General features: G+C 33.9%; 1 protein-coding gene across 3 annotated transcripts; it reads right to left on the bottom strand.

The window, feature by feature from the left end:
• Positions 1–4,522: 4,522 nt before the first annotated feature.
• LOC143542288 (ENHANCER OF AG-4 protein 2-like) lies at positions 4,523–17,324 on the bottom strand. Of its 3 annotated transcripts, none has more exons than XR_013136878.1 (13): positions 16,976–17,324; positions 15,762–15,838; positions 14,688–15,145; positions 13,245–14,535; positions 12,749–13,166; positions 10,985–11,093; positions 10,794–10,906; positions 10,525–10,712; positions 9,779–10,352; positions 9,287–9,698; positions 7,565–7,660; positions 7,136–7,466; positions 4,523–5,513 (listed from the first exon to the last, which is right to left on the bottom strand). XR_013136878.1 is itself a non-coding variant. In XM_077034913.1 (12 exons), the coding sequence occupies exons 1-12, from the start codon at positions 17,084–17,086 to the stop codon at positions 7,414–7,416; spliced, it is 3,900 nt and encodes a 1,299-aa protein (XP_076891028.1). In that variant the 5' UTR covers positions 17,087–17,324; the 3' UTR covers positions 6,886–7,413. The 3 variants fall into 3 exon arrangements, 1 of the variants encoding a protein (XP_076891028.1); XR_013136881.1 differs by having other exon boundaries at positions 4,523–5,510; XM_077034913.1 differs by lacking the exon at positions 4,523–5,513 and having other exon boundaries at positions 6,886–7,466.
• Positions 17,325–20,305: the final 2,981 nt, after the last annotated feature.

The following is a 20,305-nucleotide window of genomic DNA, read 5'->3' as shown; positions in this document are numbered from 1 at the left end:
AATAAAAATAAAAAGTAAGTTTTGAAAATAAATAACCTAGGAGCGTCAGCGTTACAAAAAGTATATTTATTATTTGGTTTTGGCTGGCAATGAATATTCGATTATATTTTATTTGAATCGTGGGATCAAATGATCAATTAGTGGCCATGTTTGTTTTCCTAATACTCTTAAAGAGGTTAAGTTCAGCTTGCTTTGAGTTTTCTTCTTCTAAAGCTCGAAGTCAGCTTGTGTAGTACCTTAAACGACCCAAAGTTTGTGTCGAAGTCGGTTGTGTTGTGTGAAATTAATACATAATAGTCCGAAAAGGGTAAAACTTAAAAATAAACACAAGGTTCGTTAAACTCGGGTTCGAAAAAGATCGGCTCATTTCAAGCTTTTTATCGATACGAATTTGAGTAGCACCGAATTCAATGCATAGGGTATAGTTTTTAGCGACAATATATGGATCGAACGCGACCCGGGTATGGTTAATACTTGATTTTTTAATATCCGGTCATACCCGAACCCGGTTTCATACCCAGAACCGGGTATTTGTGCACCTTTACATATCGTAATTATATTGTTAAACTAAAGTTAATTTTCTAATATATAAAATATTAATTTTATAATCTATTTTGCAACTACTTCTCCCAATATATTGTAAACGATATTGGTTCTTTACGAGGTTGCACATGCAATCCTTTGAGACTGTATTCTTTATTCCACAACAATCAAAGTTGTATTCATAGGAAGAGGTACACTCGATCCTAAAACCTCGGTCGACTTTGTTCACACGCTTCTAAATATTATCTCCCTATTGGAAAACATATGGATGTAATACACTATCAGCAATTAAATTTGTAAATAACACGCCTGATTAGAATAACAGGTTCATATATTTAATGTATTCATTTGCATATATATACAGTATAGAGGTTTCCGTGTGATTCGTCGTAGAATACAGACGTTGGTAATCATGTAACATGCTATTTTTTTAAAATAATAAAAACTATAAAAATTCAAAACTCAAATAAAAGAGAATAAAATGTCTGTTTCTACGGTGTGATTCTTTTAAAAATATATTAGTATGGAAAAATTATGATAACTTAAAATCATGTGAGAAAGTTGGATTTTTTGAAAGAATTGTATCATATATTTTAAAAGTTTTAATTACTAAAAACTTTTCAAATTATGTATAATTACCAAAAAAAAATTCTTTTATTATAATATGGTATAAATAACTTAGCTTTTAATAAATAAAGTTAGAAAGGAGTTAAGCATGATGTTAATAATCATGAGTTTTAAAGTTGTGAAAATTGAGAGATTAGGAACATAAAAAAAAACAGAGCTCCGAAATATAACAAATAAATAAAAACAAAGTATTTTAAGAACAAATAGTAGAAGTATACAAATACTTTATACAATTATACAAATCTTGAAAGTAGTCATATGATGCAAATGTAAATAAAGATAAGTCGATCGTTGATTACTACTCTAATTATATATCTTTATAGAAGAAACAAGTTAAATGGAAAAAATTGTCACTAATCGAGTTAATACGTAGCAATGTTCACTCTGTCACCAACGTATACATAAAAATAGTGCCAATCGTCAGTTACTATTTACCACGTTACTTATATTTCTCCACCACCATCGATTACATGAAAATTTAATCGTTTTATATTCATTGTTAGGCTATGTATTGTTGGCTAATTAACTTGTGCTAGTTAGAATGCCAAGATACTGCCACGTAGGCAATAAGGTTTCAACTAGTTCGCCCATAAACTTAGACGTTGTGAGCTAACTAGCCATTTATAAGGTGGAGGATATAAATAAAAACAAATAATAGAACACACTAATCATTTATAACACTTGTTACTGACTCTGACTGACTTCTCGTCGTAGCAAGCATTAGTTTTCAAACATGTAATGCATTTAAAGCGCTCTGCCGCAACGTGGAGACGGAAACACTTAAACTTTAATTCTTTATGCATATAGTCAAGTACCGACAATGTTACATTGAATCAAGAATGTCCACATGATGCTACTAATCTAAAGTCTCTAATAAATAATAGTGTTTGATGTAACAACAAAATAATAATCCATATAATGTCTTTTTCCACCAACAACTCTAGAGAGAAAAAAATAATAGTAGAACCAAGCACGATAGATTGTCAATAATGCATAATACTTTTAACATAGTCCACAAACTTATAAATGGCCAAGCAACGTTTGGACATTACAAAATTACAATATCACATGACCGTATAAACAAAACACCCATGATGTAGATGGTATTTCAGTCAGACCTTCCGTCCTATCATATGCCAAGTCAAAAACCTTGATAAACATATGCCGAGCATAACATGAGGCATCACATAAGTCATTTATTGAACACACTCATGTCATACGGTAAGTCGGAAGTTACATATTTGCATCACTAATTAGGCGATTTTTGATGATTGTTCACGAGTGTGCATACGAACGAATCGTGCATCAATCATGAACCAATTTACTAACATATATTACCACCTTTGACATGATTAGGGTATGAATATAACATCTACAAAAGATACAGTACGTCCGTTATTATTATAACAATAAGGTTATAGTTTATTAACTAAGAGACCTATCACTACTAGCGAAATTAGTTAACCAGCACATTACAAACAAATCACAAGCCAAAAATGATCTTATAATTTGAAATACATTGTTTTAGTCACTTCTATGTCTTGATCACCAAAATAAAATGAGTATAACTAAAATAAATTTAAATTCACTACTAACTAAAGTCCCATACCTTACTCTTATATGAATTTAAATTTAATTTAGTTATACTCAATCTAAGACAACTGACCATTAAATAACAAACAAGAAGCTTTTTCCCACACGATACAATGAAAATCTTGTATATTATACAAAAAGGTGACCCACATATTCGTTCACACATGTATGTATATATATATATATATATATATATATATATATATATATATGGAAATAAAAAAAATCATAGAATACAAAAGTATCGCTAAAAATCAACCATGAAAACAAGGATGAGACCGGTACCGATGTTGAAAATATAGATACAAACTAGTAAAAACCAAAATTTAATATTGTGCCAATTATGACAAATACAATACTAGTTTGAAACTGATAGTATCTTTGGCTCTATCAAAACGACGGATTTCTAAAGAAGCCCTCCCGGGATTCCTTTCAGGGCCTGTTGAATAATATTGATGGCAACTGTAATTTCAACGATTCATACTAAATAACGAGCTAACGAATCCCCCAAACAAATTCATCGTAACACTCATAATGATCAACTTTATGAAGATCTCATTGTATTCCGGAAGCTCGTTGTATCGGTCCCGACAAATCCTAATTAATTGCTTCTCTCCACCAATAACGCCACTCCTTCAACTCGTTTTAAAAAATGGGGTTTCGTGTAATAAGCTATTGGAATTCAACAATTCTTGTTGGTATTTTGGTGAGACACTGCTTCACATGGGTACACTCAAAAAGGAATGTACGTCTGAGTTAAACTTGGAGACGGAAGTCTTCTTTCGTTTCTCGACAGTAAAGACCACGCCCATGAGCCGGAAAATAAATATTGAAAACCATACATATATATAGTGACACCCTTGTTTGGTTAGTATTGGTTCGATGCCAATACTAAAAAAGAAACATTACAAAAATGAGAAAACACAAACCAATTATGAAGATACATACCATTTTGAAACTAGTGGTTAAAAAGAAAAAAACAATTCATTGAAAACTTAAGCCATACAAATTGAATATCGGTGCTAGTATCAGAACCAATACCAATGGTATTGGTTATGTATGTTACCGATACTTAAAATTGTTTTAACAGCGTTTTGACTCTGCAATAAGTCATTAGGCCTACTAATCACTAATACCCGAATTCGAGCACTAAGACGAAATTTCAACCGTCCATTATTATTTTGATGCTACATAAATTCAAACTCGAGACCTCTCCAAGAGGAAACCGTTAATGAAAAACTCCTAACCACTATACCACTCACCAACACTTTTTGAAATTCCTAAATACAATCAATATTAACAATTTTTAAAACAATCACCTATCGTCGCCGGTTTGTCAAAATATATAATTATATTCCGCCAAAGTTACCAATCTTGTTTAGTGAGAAAATCGTTTACAAAACTTATCTTAAATACAGTTATATTTTAAACAAAAGTTATATCAAAATGTTAAACAAACAAAAGTTAAGAGGCTGTTTGGGATTTCCTTAATCTTTTTCAAAAGAATTTTTTCAAAAAGTTAATAAGTAATAACTTTGTGATTTATTAACTTATATTCTCTCACAACATAAGGAATTCCAAACAAGTTTTAACTTTTCAAAAAGTTAATTAAGTAATAAGTTAATGAAAATAAGCAATCTCATACACTATCGTTGCTTATTATAAAATCAACCGATCAATAAAATATTATAAAATCACTATCGTTGCCAATGACTGTAATATATATAAAAATTAAAAATAAATAAATAAACAGTGCTACTTATAATTGTGAACCGTTTATTCACTTTTCTAGTTCCTTTTTTTTCTGCACGTAAATATATAATTTTATTTCTCATTTCTAATATTTAATTCCTAAATCTTTGTTACCATCTTCCCTCCACTTTTTATTCACTGAAATATTTTTGGCTCCATTAATTTATGAATTCATCTTTAAATATGCGTATAAACAAGTTCGATAGCCCCAAAAGTTATATTGTCACACAGGTCTAATGTATAATGTGGCTTTAGCCACGCCTTTGATTGTTATATAGGCGTTAGATGATGACATGTAATGTAACGACGCGTATCATATAGCTTTAAGCCAGTATTAAATAAAAGTTGGTCTAGTACGTGAATATAAAGTAGTTACGTGAGTTAAGGTCATATAACTGACTTTGAAATCCATATGGTTGTCATCTCAAGTATCCCAAGGTACAGTAAAAAAAGATGACTGGCTCTCAATGGGGAGAATTTGTACACCGCGTTTCAAAGTTTACACGAGTAATGCAAAACTTCAATTTAAAATGCCTTCGGTTTAGAATAATTCATAGGTTTCTTCAAAACTAATATAGTATTTGCCGTCTCATGATTCTTCAAACATGCGTGTTTTTACAAACCAAACACGCCTTAGTTCTCGTGACACGAGTTTGAATAAAAAAATATCATAGTGAAGTATATTGTAAACATTTATCAAAAACTAACACGAAAAAGAATGTTTCGGGTAGCAAAATTCTTACTTGTTTCCACGGTTCTTTGGTGCACATTCTGAGAAAAAGAAATGGCTTTGCTCGGTCCATGCCAGCATGACGCCACTAGACAAGTTAATGGTAACATCTAATATCCCACTTCACTAGTCTACAACTCTACATGCCAATCTTCACATCAACCTCCGTATAAATAATAAATGGCATCATTACGTTAATAACTAACTAGTACACGTGGTGGTTGATAATAACACGCACGCACGCACAGCAAATAATCTCCAGGAACTCCTGTTACTAGCAAATAAAAAATTTGAAGCATGAAGTTACCACACAGAAGTTAATAATTAATTACCAAATGATAAAACAAAGAAAAAGAAACAAGATATGCAGTTGGCCCAGTAAAAAACATAATAGAACATGTAACATATGCTTCAATCTTTTACATTGATTGCCATAAAAGAAAATGGGTAGTTTTAGAAAGGATTTTTTTAATAAAATCATTGCAAAAAGAAGTATGTTTGTATTATTTTGCATCTAAAAAGGGTAATACTCCATAAATAGCAAATAAGAATTAATCACGTTAAATCTCCTCCACTATATAATTGTCAACGTTCATTAAGGTTTAGCTATTTGTTTTAGAATAATTACTTTATTTGCCAGTTTTAATTAAAATTGATAAAATAAATTAATTGGTGTTAATTGTAAAAGAGGTACTTACAAAGCCTTGTAATATTTTTATATTTATATTTTTATTTATAATACATTATGTTTTAAGCTAGCAAACTTTGTGGAATATGTTAAAATATTATTGTATGCAATCAAAGTAAAACAATTGCAAAGCATCTTATTTAAAATGCTCCCGTGGCACTATTAGGACTTAGGAGTATTTATTGAGTACAATAAATCGAAGGTATTCAAATTTGAAGATTTGAAAATTGTAATCCAATTCGAATAAATTTCGAATAAACCAATTGGAATTTAAGTTAATATCAGGTTTATTCGAGTTATTTAAAAAGCTATTTAAAAATTAGAATTACATAAAAAAATTAAATAATTATATTCCTAAACTTTTAACAATCTAGCACAAAAACAACTGCAAAATCTGAATTAAACATAAAATGAGTCGATCAAATGTAATTACTAATTAGATAGATTATCTGATTGTCTTCTGGCTCAAAAAGAATTAGACAAGCTCAAATGATCATACATCACAAAAAAAAATACACACATATATTCTAATAGGTTCAATTAAAAGATATTTGATATCTAATTCAACTAAAAAATATTTACTAGGTTCACGAATATGAATCTGATTCGAATAAACCAAAATTTAAATTCAGTTCAAGTATTCGAGTTTTTCAAGTGTGATTCGAATAACAAAAACCCCTAGGTGACACGCATGGTTTTTCTTTACATACGTCAGCTTCTTTGGTTCATAAAGAAAAATGACAATTTCATATATACCCTTACAAAAACTAAAAATATAGCTAATCCTAGAAAAATACCACCTTTATGATATACTTATCTAACTTACTATCGTAGTATGATAACATGAAATAATGTTTGTTTTCTGAAACAAAAAACGAAGATCTAATAAAAGATCTTTAAACTTATACAAACATCAGTTATCATTATGAACATCTAACGAAAGAACTTTTAAAAAAAGTAAAATAAAATACGCGAAAGTAAGTCGAAAAACATACGATTATAAAAATGTGCCCTAAAAAACTCTAGCTATGCATGGGGAGATAAGAAAGAGTTTAAAAACCACCATTAAAAAGGTATTATCCATTCTATTTCAGCCATCTGAGCAAAGAAGTAATTCTTTATGTTCTAAAGATAAATGACATATTATTCTAGTTTACATTATAGTCGAAAGAAGATGTAAAAAATGAGTGATGCGGGCTTACACTCTATTGTCCAGGAAGGATCTGCCAAGTGAAAAACTACAATATACAATTTTGCAAAGGCCCTCTTCATAACTCCCGTCAATTGGTGCTAGATATGCAAAACAAAAACGCACCAAGCCTTAAGACATATCAACCAAAGTCACCACCCATGGAAAACATAATGAAAATAAATAAATAAAACCATCAGAGATGCCGAGCCTGAGTAGGCCGTGTATTATATTTTTTTCTGCAAAGAGGAAAGAAGCTTACAGGTATTTACATCCTAACTGGCAGCTTACTTAAGCTGGTCTCCAAGCATTATGAGATGGCATCATCAGCGAACCACCATGGCCTGAAAACGAAAGAGACTAGGAAGTTAAATCAAACCCAAAAACCATAATTTGGAGGTTAAGAAGCAAGATGAAGAATAAAAAACAATGCTTAAATCACCTGGAACAGGAGCACCAGCTGGAACTATATTCTGGCCCGTGGGTTGAAAACTAACATTACTGGTTGGGGGTCTCTCCATAGGTGGTCGAAAATAACCTGCCATGGAAAACCGATTAGTCAACAAACTAAAGTTCATGCAAAACTTTCAAGAATATGTTGAATATTAGAAGTAAGCAACACCATCCAAAACAATACTCATATGTATATTATTACTCTTCATTTTTTTGTTAAATAATTGTTCCAACTTGGTATAAACAGTATCTTTTTGGAAGCCACGAGTTAAACTTTTAAACTTTGTAAGTGTGTTGACATAGTTTAAAGCCAAAATCGTGTAGGTAACTTAACAGAAAGCCTATTACTTCTATTCTTTACTCTAGAGTGTTTACAAAAAAGCAGAAGCATAAAAAACAGATGATCACTGATCAATAAAAAAGGAGAAAACACAAGTCATGATTTTCTCACAGTACTCCCCAAGTTTCACAAGATCATTGCAAGGTCTGAATCAAGTAAAGCATCATTTAAAAATTGATTAATTAACTAGTAATTGTTCTTATAAACATGGAGGACCTACCTGCAGTTCTGATGTAAAAAAAAGATATAACACAAATAAGTTGCAGTAAATGCTCAATAGCATAGGTTGACTTAGAACCGATCAAGCGCATTGCGTTAAAACTTATCTTGGTAATTGTAAAGATACTGATTTGCCTTAACATTCAACTTTATCAGGCGGGTGCACACAGGCCGTAAATAGAATCCAATCTGAAGACAGCTTATTTAATCCCCGGTGCTTCAAAAATGAACCCCTAAAACAACAATCACCCCAACCTAGGTCTATCAATTGTTGAAGTTAGGATAAAAAAACAAATTTGTCTAGGTTAGAAAGGATTGAATTCAAGTGTTTTTGGTATTTACAGAACAAACCTAGCAACTTATTTAATTCAACCGAGACATTCTCTCAAGTAATAGCGGTTTTGAATTCAACCGTTTTTGGTATTTACAGCACAAATTTAGCAACTTAGTTAATTCAGCTGAGACATTCTCTCAAGTAATATCGGTTTTATGTGCCATCATGTAACTCTTACTTAAAACTCCATAAAAATGGATGTAAGATCATTAGATGCAACTTCCTTCTTCAGATGTTTATCTATATTAATACTTGATCAATTTAACAGCTTTATTTGATACTTAACCTTCTATCTACAAGAACATTTCTTAAAACGAATAAGTTGCATGTAAAAAGGATGGTTGATGCTTTTCCCTGTCAATTCAACTCAACTTGCTACTTGCTACCAAGCCCTTATGCTGTTTATCGAAAACTCAGTTTAGCTAGTGAACTCATTCCTTGTGTGTTCTCTAGATCATTTCCTTAAAATTTGTTATGCATGCTCGTCGCTTTCCATATATTACTGTTCTTATGCCTCATAACATTGGCAAATTAACAAAATAATCAACCGACGCATGATGGTTTAATAATCTACTAGCTTATAGCTCTTATAAGAAAAGAAACTACAGAGCACTAACCTTATTTGCACATTCTTCTATAAGCAGCATACAAAAGAACAGTATATATCAAAAGCGCATCTAAGACATAAAGCATATACATCTATTAAATATCAATTAAAGCATGTCCAGGGTAACAGGTTCAGACATTACTAAGCATCACAGTTCACGCATCTAAAGTACCTAGTTACCAAAGCTACTTTCGAAAGTAAAACTCCATACCTTCCTGAACAAAAGGAGGGCCTGTGGATAACGGTGGCCTCCCATTACTTATCCATGCACCACGCTGACTTTCAGTGCCAAACTCATTTGGAGGCGGCCTCCATTGTTCATCAGCACCATACCGCCTCATGCCATCAGGAGGTTTTGTTATTCCATACCGAGGAGGGTATGGATGCTGTTGCATTGCAGGATTGGGATATTGAAACTGACAAGCAGCAGTTTGAGTCAGCATGGGAGGTTGAAATGTTCTAGAAGGTAAAGATACATTGCCATTTTGGAACTGCTGTGATTGAGAACCCTGAGGATTTGTATATGTTTCACGCACAGCTGGCAAAAAGGGTAGTGGTTGCTGAGAGAACACTTCGCCTCTGACTGCAGCATCATGAGCTCCAACACGAGGGTTCATAGGTACCTGAACAAGTCGGTTCTCAACATATTATTATTATTATTATTATACAATTCAATATCATGAAAGCAATGGTTCAGTTTTACATTGGATGGCATAGGCTGCCCTGAAGATTGAGAAAACGGCGCCTGTGGTGGACCCGCAAGAACAGGATACGTTTGTGATGGAAGTATGGATGGAGGAGGTGGGGGCGGTGGTAGAGGTGATGGAGTTGATGGAGGTGGTGGAACCATGGGCGGTAACAGAGGTGGTGGAGGTGAAGAAGGCAAGGGAGGAGTGGGAGGAGGAGAATCGGGTGGCAGTGGTGGTGAACCTTCACGAAGAGGGGACGCCTCATTGGAATTAGTTGAGGCTGTGTCCATTTTCCTAGCGGAGCCATCATCCTCTTGAACAGCCTCATACAAACCATCATCTGTCAAGTTTTTTTCATCTTTTGGATGTCCAGACACATCTTCCATTTCTAGTTCACCATCCACATCTTCCAAGATGCAGTGACGTTTTTCATTTGAAGTTACCGAGCACGTTTCAAGTTCTCCTGTGGCAGTGTTTTGTTCTAGTACTGATTTACCGCTGCCTTCTTTATGTGAAAAGTTGAGAAAATCATCTTCTTCTTCGAAGACATTAGCTGACAAAAGTCCAGGCAGCTGAAACGTTGCATTGCTGGAAAATAACAGAAAACGAAATAATATATAAACTTCTGCACATATTTCAATCTTAAAAAATAGATGATGCACTTCACATTTAATCCAATGACTGTGAACCTCGATTTAGATTTATATAACATTAACGTGCTTACTAGCAAAGACTAGTGAGAGGATTAAAGATCGCTCACCTCCCATATTCATCAACGAGCATGCCCTCCATCTCTCTGATAGGATCATCGATAGCCCGTTCAGCTCGAGATGGGCGCTTGGAGAAAAAACCAGCAGAAGTATCATCATTTGAAGACCCAATGTCCTCTATATAGCTCCGAAGTAGAGAATCAGGTAAAATTTTCCTCTCAAGCCACAATTTTAGAACCTATAAAATATTCATCAACTCAAATTCCATAAGAACGAACTTTATAAACCAAATCGTAATCTGAAAGAAAAGAGCAACCACCTTTAGGCATTGACGACGATTCTCACGAGCGCTAGCACCTGGTGGAGCAGCAGCTCCTAAAATACGAGGCAATGCTTCTTGAATGATAGGAATATAAGAGGCTCCAGCAATGCCTGAAAACATAAAAATTTAGTGCATTCCAAATATAAAATTGATAAGAATAAGTAATGTATGGGGTCAAATAAATTTACCTTTCTGTGAATGAGAGCATTGAGTAATTGAATCCACCAGAAAGAAAAGATCCACTCTTCGATGCAAGCTTGATTCATTTTCCAACTTCTTGGTAAGAAGCTCCACAACCTGCAGAAGAACAGTGTCATGCACAATATGGCATTTCAACCAATTAGAAAGCTCTGAATAATTTATTTTAGCAATCATAAAACATGATTATGGTGTACACAAACCAGCAAGCACTTACTCAGTTACTCTTCACATTCCGATAACCACAAAATGAATAGAATGCAGTCCATTTAAACAAACTATAAGTAAAAGATTTTAGAAACTAATCAACATGCTCAATCCAGTACCTACTTAAGTAATAATATAAGCTGGCAATGAGATTTGGGCAATTTAACAGTATTTGAAGAGACACTTCCTGATCACGATTCTTATTGAAAAAGATTTATATCACTTTATGTTGGCTTGGAATTGATTACCAAAAAATTTAGGGCTGCAACTAACAAATATTTCACATGTTGCTAACACAGTAACACACCTCCAACTGATCAGAATTATCATACAACATATAACTTCCTACATGCTGAAACATAGACTCAAATAAACATAAGTCCTCCCCGATTAAACTGTTAAAAACTTGCATCGTCACTTACAAGGTAGAAGACGAAGCCACTGAAAGTCAAAAGAGAGAACAGTTACAACTTATAAGCTCAAAGAGACTATCTAAACAAATTAACCCCCAAAAGGCCTCCAATCATACACAGACCCACGATGAGGAAATACATTTAAGTGGTTTATGGCCTGCTCAAAACAACCAATGACAAGAAGCACTCGAGTAGATAACTATGAAAACGTTCTAGAAAAACAATATTCAAACAGAATATGCCAATGCCAAAAGTGAGCACGCAAGCCTACAAAAAGCCACACGATGGGACCAAGATAGTCTTATTGAACATAGCTTCTTAAGAATTGTAACTGAAGTGTTGATAATCAACCAGATTTTATGCCCAAATAATGAGAATATTCTTTCAGTCAGCATTTTAAGGAGTAATACAGTTGAAGTACAGATAATCTGTGCAAGGTGGTGCTTCTAGATCTAAATAAAGCTAGTGATAACTGCCAAAATAATGTGGTGTGCTCAAGAAACAAGCACCTATAATATAGATATTAATTTTTTTAAGGCCAAAGGTGTGATAAGCATATGATGCCAAAAAAATGTTTCCTAACAAATATTGAGCCACAATACATGATGCTTTTCTTTTGTTTATGAATGAGCTAGTGCTGAACATAAAAAATCATACAGCAAAATGCATGCTTTCACACCAAGTATTGAATTTTCCTTTAACAAGACTGGATGAAGTTTTATTATGAAGTCGGAAGCATAGACTACGGAAAGATGTTCTACGATTTGCTACTCACTCTCTTCATCTAAGTATACAAGCATACAATAGCCAAAACACCCTAACATCTCACAGTAGAAGATCTACATGCTCTTCCGTTCTAGTCGTCACTATCTGAAACAAGCACTTTATGCCCACCCCTTAACAATATAATAGTTAAAGAAAGCATCAAAATGCAACTAACAACTTTCTATATCTCAAACTTCCTACCAACAGAAAAGACCATGTGTCTTTTGTGTTAAACAATACTAAACAAGTTAAGAGACCCAATACTGCATCACCAAACTATTAGCACTACATAGCATTGTATGGTGCAAATATATAAGGTTTCCTAAAATGTGCATTAACACGAAATACAAAAGTAATTCATTTTCCTACCTCGCTAGCAATACCATGTTTTGCACAGTCAATTGCATGCCGTGTTGCACGCCCGATGCTTTCTTTTGTTCTTGATAAAGTTTCTATCATTCCTTCAAAAGCATCACGAGCAACAGCCGCCTCAGTTCCACCACTAAGAGATCCGCCAGCAAGGCGTTGTCCTGAACTGACCCTTCTCTCAAGTTCTGCAGAATCAGGCTGATCCTCTGCCTTAGATGTAGGCTGAACAGTAGAAACAAAACCAGGACTCCTACCATATGCTTCAGTGTGCAAAAAGTTACTTTCATGCACAAGATTGTGTGATTGAGCCTGTTTTCTTTTTGCCTGAGCAACAGCAATCAGATGCCTCATTGACTGACTAGAATCTGCATTTCCAGAATCAGCCAATGAAGCTGTTCGATCCACTCGCAATTCAGACCTGTATCAGCCAGAGGAATACCATTAGCAGCAGAAAAGATACAAACTTTTGAAGCAACAAAAGCATATTCTAACACACCTTTCACTAGAAAAACCAGATAAGTTGCTATCACTCGGTTTCTTCAATACAGCTGCAGAATCATTAACCCGTGAAGTCGACTTTGGAGTAGTTTTTAAAGTAACATTCTGTTTCTCCCCAGAAAAAACAGCACTGCTTCTCTCACTTACTGCAGTATTTTTAGAATGATGTCCAGAGTCATTAATCCCAATTGAGGCCTTAGATGACCCCGACTGACCCTTCTTTTGAGAAACATTAACAGAAGCTTTGCCTAAAGACTTGCTAACTTTAGAAGGTTCTGCCGTTTTGTTGTTAGCATCTGAACGAGACTTGATGGGAGAGACAAACTTCATTAGAATCTCTTCAGAGGATTTATTTTCAGGTTCTGTTTTCCCAGGAGTGTGAATCAACTTCCCTTCAACTGTTTCAGTAATATCTTTCTGAGAATTGGGCACAGGTTCTTTCACATGTACAGTTTTTCTCAAACTAGGAGAGCCTTGAATAGCTTCAGTCACTACAGCAACTTCCTCAACAGTCGTTGAAGGGTGTGAGGCTTTATCGACTACTTTAGATGGCCTTCCATGCACGGGAGTCTTTGGCTCATCTTCATCACATATACGAACTGCTCTCCTCTTCACAGGCACTTGAATACCAGATTTAACAGAATCGGTATTTTCCCCTTTTTTGGGTGTCACAGAGCTTTCACTTCTATTTTCAGACATTGAAGTGGGACTAGACATGTCCTCCAGTACCAAACGACGGCGTTTATTAATTGGGACAACATCTTCATCACCAATAACTCCAGAACCATTTGTCTGCCCTTTGGATGTCAATCGGTTTTTTGTTTTCAAATGTAGCGTTGACTTTCTGACTTCATTTTTTCTGTCCATTTGGGACTTCTTCAAGGTGTCATCCGAGAATTTTGACTTTTTCGTGGGATGCAAAACTCCATTATTAGAAACATTGTTGTTCCCTAACCCGAGTTCAGACTTCGTTTTCCTTCCAGTACCTTCAACATCCTTTGATAAGTCACTAGTCAATCCACCATGTGTTTTATTCTTTGTTCTCTTAATACTGTCCCTAGAATCTTGGTTTGCCACACCAACAGTAGCTACATCAGTGCTCACATGTGAGGCAGTCCTTCGTTTTCCATCATTCGTGTTCTCAGTTGCACAACTTACTCCTGTTGGGCTATTAACTTTGTTTATTCCATCAACACCATCATGGTTGTTCTTCGAAACTTTCGCAGTCTTCTTGGATTTCTGCCCGTTTGTTTCTACCTTCACTCCAGTCTTTGAGTTTGTAATATGACCTAAAACATACAAAAGTATCCAATTAAACATACACTGAAATCCAAATATGGCATCACATAAGCAACTGTAGTAAGCCCCAAATCCCTATACATAACAAACTATTAACTTACAAAACAACAAACATAATAATAACAGTAGCAGTAGGTTGCACCTGCACCAGAAGTAGACATGCCCTCCCCATTAGGTGAGGTTATATCATCATTGGAAAGTTCAGCCTGTTCTTTGGTGGAAAGAGATAAACGATTATTAACAAGGGGTGAGATATTAGGGACTGCATCCTCGTTATCCATTTCCCTGTGTATGTGAGAGCACCTTTCTAATCCAGGGCCTTGATTTAGCATATCATTTGGAGATGTTTGACCACTGGGTCCATCAGTAGTCATTCCATCATCCACCATCTCCATAAAATTAGCATTAGACTGACACGTTTGTCCATCATTACCATCCTTCAAAGAATCTGAACTCTTATTCTCCAGCCCATCAAATACGTCACAAATCTCCCTCACAGCTTGAGAAAAGTATTTAACTGTCTTTCCTTTACATCTATTCAGCAATTTGTCTTTTGACTCCCTGGTAAAAAGCTGAATATCAACCGGAGCTACAAACGCTCTGCAATTTGAAACATAAAAAAAACTTGTAAGTAATAAAACTTAATAAAGAATAAACTGTTTGTGAAAACTTTTAACTAACCTGCACTCAATAAACTAGCAATAACAACGCCTACTTGATGGTTCTAATCACGTTTGTGGGTCAAAAGTGATGAGTATAATCCCAAAATCGTGCAGCCAAAGACTAAGCACTAAAACAAGCAATGCTTGATTTAAGCATACAGGTTATGTTTTTTTATTTCTTTTATGCTTAGAAGTTGTTCCTTACATAAATATAGCTGGTAGGATTTAGTTGCAAGATCTACCAGTTTTTACTTCTTAAATTTCTAATATAACAATTTGACCCAATTGTCCAGCACCACTTCCACATGCATTATTCTAATACAATATAAACTATCTATATAATAAACTATGATTTTAGATATTATAACAGTATAATTGTCAAACATGTTTCATACATTCAGTTGTCTATTACAATGTCGTTCATCAAACATAGCACGAGTTGATGGAATTTGTCACACCTCATCAACAGATGTTAAAACTTTTCAAATTGGTAGCTAAAACAAGATAGTAAATTTAAATAACTAAAGTAGCCTTTACGAGTAACCAGTACTTACATTTCCTCGGTACCAAAAAAATGTACAAAGCATTTCCTTGGATCAGGATTCCGTTGCCAATCTGCAGGATTGCTAATCTGCATAAAGAAAACAAACAAATAACTTTAAAAAACCGTCTACCATCAGTTTATCTTCACAAAATGTAAAAATGACACACGTGCAAGCAGTGCAACATGAAGCATACAACCTAGCATAATACATTAACCTTTTCATGTCACAAAATGTTGAACTAATCAAGGTTTGTACGGCATTAGATAATCAAAATCAACAGAATAGTAGACACCTCAAAATATCAATCTGCTAGAGTCAGGTCAATACCAAAGGTGGAACAAAAAAATCATATAAAGTATAAACAGCCTAAATATAATCATTAATCACATCTGACAGTTTATCAAGTTACAAAAGTTAACGAGAAAGTTAAAGCTACTACCTATACGAGTGCCTACAACGAATACCAACTGACGAAACAAAGCTAACCACCAAAAACACACAAATCAGAAAGCATACCACCGTCCACAGCCTACGAGATTATTAAAAAATAAAGTAATTCAAGTTCTAGGTTAGCCATCCCAAACAAACATATTAAAATTAACAGTTCCTTTCACGCAGAAAAAACTGAATCGAATTGAATTAGAAAACAATGCTAATGATCTAAAAGAATAAAAAGTTAACGAGAAATTTAAAGCTACCACATACACAAGTACCTACGAGGAATAGCAACAACGGAACAAAGCTAACCACCAAAAACGCACATATCGGAAAGTATACTGCCAGCCACAGCCTACGAGAGATTATTAACAAACGTAGTAATTCAAATTCTAGGTTAGCCATCCAAACAAACAGATTAAAATCAACAGTTCTTTTCACGCATAAAAAACTGAATCAAATCGAATTAGAACACAATGCTAATGATCTAAATTCAAAAAAAATAAAAAGTTAACGAGAAATTTAAAGCTACATCCTATACGAGTACCTGCGAGGATTAGCAACTAACCAAACGAAGCTAACCACCTAAAACACACAACTCGGAAAGTATACCACTGTCCACAGCCTACGTGATTATTAACATATAAAGTAATTCAAGTTCTAGGTTAGCCATCCCAAACAAACAGATTAAAATCAATAGTTCCTATCACGAAGCATAAACCAAACCGAAACGAATAAAAGCACAATGCTAATAATCCAAACCTAAGAGCATGAAATAATAATCTAACCTTAGCAGGCCAAGCCGGAAAGCCCTTGACCTTAGCGAGAACAAGATCGCCGTAATTTAGGTTACTCGCCTTGGCTCCTTTCGCTCCGCCGCGTTTCCGCCCTGGAGCCATCGGGCATATCGTCTCCGGTTACAAAACCCTAACTAACGGAAACCTAACGATTCGATTGGATATGTATAGAATGAGTGATCGTAAACCTAACGATTCGATTGGATGTGAATCCAAAACCCTAGGAGTCCGGTGGTTGAAGGCGATCGTAAACGGGTGTGTGTTCGAGAAGATTCGATAACCGGAAGAAGGTGGTTTTGTTGAGGCGGTGTGGATTGAAAGAAACAAAAGAGTGGGGGGTGTGGTGGTGATGGACACTATTTTTCCCAAGTATTTACCAAACATATATTATCATTTAAACTGTGTCACCCAGTCGGCCTTCTGATCAAATAATTTTATAATCCCATTAAAATTAATATGTACGGTTGGAATCTTGTATCATCCCGAATGAGCGGTGCGGCGAGTTAGGCGTTCTTAGAAGAAAGAGTGGTCTTACCGTCTAGCCATTGGTATTGCAACAATTTTCTAATACTACATTTAGATATTCGTTGTGGTACAATAGAGTTATAATTTATTATTTATTCCATGAGTTTGTTAGAAAAACAGAGGTTATTTTTATTCATTGGAGTTTCACTATGGGCGAACCACCTGGGCACCAGGTCCAATGTGAGTCGGATCACTTGGTCATGCTTCATAATTGGCTCATGTGTTAGAAAAATGCTATGTTCATATTTGACAATAGTAAATTTGATATAACTAGGTGCATTTGTCATGATGCTTGCTAATCCACATTGTAATGTGTGTATGTATAAGCAATGTGTGAATCTTGTGTAGGGTTGTAAGCGAACCAGACGTTCAGCGACGTCCGACTGTCTGTTTGGTAAGAAGTTCGTTTATGTTCGTCCGTTTAATAAACAAACTGAACATGGACAAAAAAATTATGTCGTTTAATAATAACAATAATATAGTTAAAATGGTGAAATACGTATGTACACGTATGTCAGCTAGTTTTATGGTCCAATGACCTTACATTACCGTTAAAATCAGTATGTTTGATTGACATCTTGTATTAAAAAATATATTATATTTGTCTTTAACGATAATAGATTTAATGTATCTGGTTGCTTCATTTTATCCTTGGAATAACTTTTAGCAAATAGATACTAGGAGTTGGTTATGTGGCTTGCATTTGTCTGTGTGTCAAGGATTGAGCAATTATTTTTTGTTTTTGACATGTGTGTATATGGGAGAAGTGCATGTATAAGCAATGTGTGAAACTTGTGTACTGACCATGTGAAGATGCTTGTGATTAGGGTTAACGGGGTGGTTTACTCGCCACCTCGAGTACCCCAGGAGTACAACGAGTATGCCGGGAAGTCGGGTACACCACCCCCTTGGATTGAGTAATTGAATGGAGTAGAATCAGTATGTACCTATACTCACTGTTAGTAGTTGGGATGTTGTGACAGTTTTGATTGGCTTGAGATATTATTATATTGGTTAATTGTTGAGTGAATGCTTATGTACACTACCCCTTAAATTGTGAAGTTTGAATAGTTTTTTAGATGATAAAGCCTTATTGATCGGTTGAGTGGGTAATTCACTAATTTGACTGAGTGAGTGGGTAAACCATCCCCTCACCCTTAGCAAAGCTTTTAGGTGCTTAATTTTATGAAATTAGAAAAAAAAAATTGAATAAACAACCATGTCTCGTATAGTTACTACTTTTGTCACTTGTAATTAGAAAGTAATGTCTTTTGAGTAGAAAAGCGTTATGATCATTGGGATTATAGTTATGGTAGAAGTTAAGTCCCGGCATACATCATAGCAGTTATGATTGATGTATGCATTCCCTTTAATATTATGGGTTAATAATAATTGAGATAACACGTATAATGAATTTAAGATTTTGAAATGATTTTGAATTATGTTTGGGATTATAATATTATTGAGTGAACAAACAATTTCTATCATTATTATAAAAAAATCATTAGTTATACTTGATATTAATTAGATGCACTCGGACTTATAAATAATTAGTTTAGATATAATTTAATATATAACTATGATAAATTAAATATAATATATAAATAAATAACTTTTAATGAGAATAATGCGTAACTAATTATATGTAACATGTATTGCATTAAATAGATAAAATATAAAGAAACAAATGTTTTAAATAATTATAATATATATGATAATAATGTTTAAATAAATATAATGCAAAATACCCTTATAATAATATTTGGGTAAAGATAATACAAATATATATATATGTATATATATATATTAAATAAACAAATATAATATGTACTATATATATATATAATAATAACATTTAAATAAATCTTTATTTCGAGTTTTTAACGACAAATAGTGGTAAAAACATATGTAATACATCTATTTTATTCATTATACTTTTTTATCTAAAAAAATAATGTATATGTAATATGTGTGTGTATATATACTAGATAAATAGCAAATGGCAGTGCCGCAGAACTTTTCGTTGTTTGTTTATGTTACTTTTAAATATAGACACTTTACGATATGTTAACAAAAATTAATCTATCATAGTGGCTCTTCTATGTTATGCATTGTTCCTTTCACATGCACATGTTGCATGTTCGAATCCTGCTGCTTCAATTTTTGTTTCTTTTTTATTCATTTGTTGCTTAAATTTTTTTATTTTAGTTTTTCATTTTTGCAAATAAAAATTCTTGTAATTACTTTGCATGTACTTTATTTACCTTTCGTAACTTTTGCAATATAATATTTCATACTTCAAAGTTATCATTATGACAAGCTTATATTTCCGGTATTATAAGCCATACGAGTGTAGTTATCTTATTGATATTGTGACGAACCAATCTGATTCCGACCTTTTAACATCCATTCGACACCGTTTATCGAAACCGATAACGGTATTCGTTTTTATGATTTTTTATCAATGTAAAATACATGTCAATATCCTTTTGAACGTATCACAAATTTAGTTATGGGCTCTCTCTTTTGGTTGGTATAATGAGTACGATAACTGAATTATAGTTGTAGCTCTGCGCAACGCGCGGGTTTCGTCAGCTAGTTATATAAAGTACAAAAAGATGTTCAACGACAAGATACGGCAATATAGAAGTGTCGGTTAGATAAAATAATGTTTAGTTTATTTTTAATATCAATTCAAATAATTTATAACCATTTAAAACCATTAAAACAAAAGAATAGAAGCCAACAAAAACGGGCTGGGGGGATTCGAACCCGCGCCCCATGCCACCTGTAACA

Source organism: Bidens hawaiensis, unplaced genomic scaffold (genome assembly GCF_021521415.1).
Source record: "Bidens hawaiensis isolate Kalapana, Puna unplaced genomic scaffold, B.hawaiensis_p1.1 tig00000820_1, whole genome shotgun sequence".
In the NCBI taxonomy this organism is placed as follows: Eukaryota; Viridiplantae; Streptophyta; class Magnoliopsida; order Asterales; family Asteraceae; genus Bidens; species Bidens hawaiensis.
The sequence above is the reverse complement of the archived record's forward strand: the minus strand, read 5'-3'. Positions and strand labels throughout refer to the sequence as shown.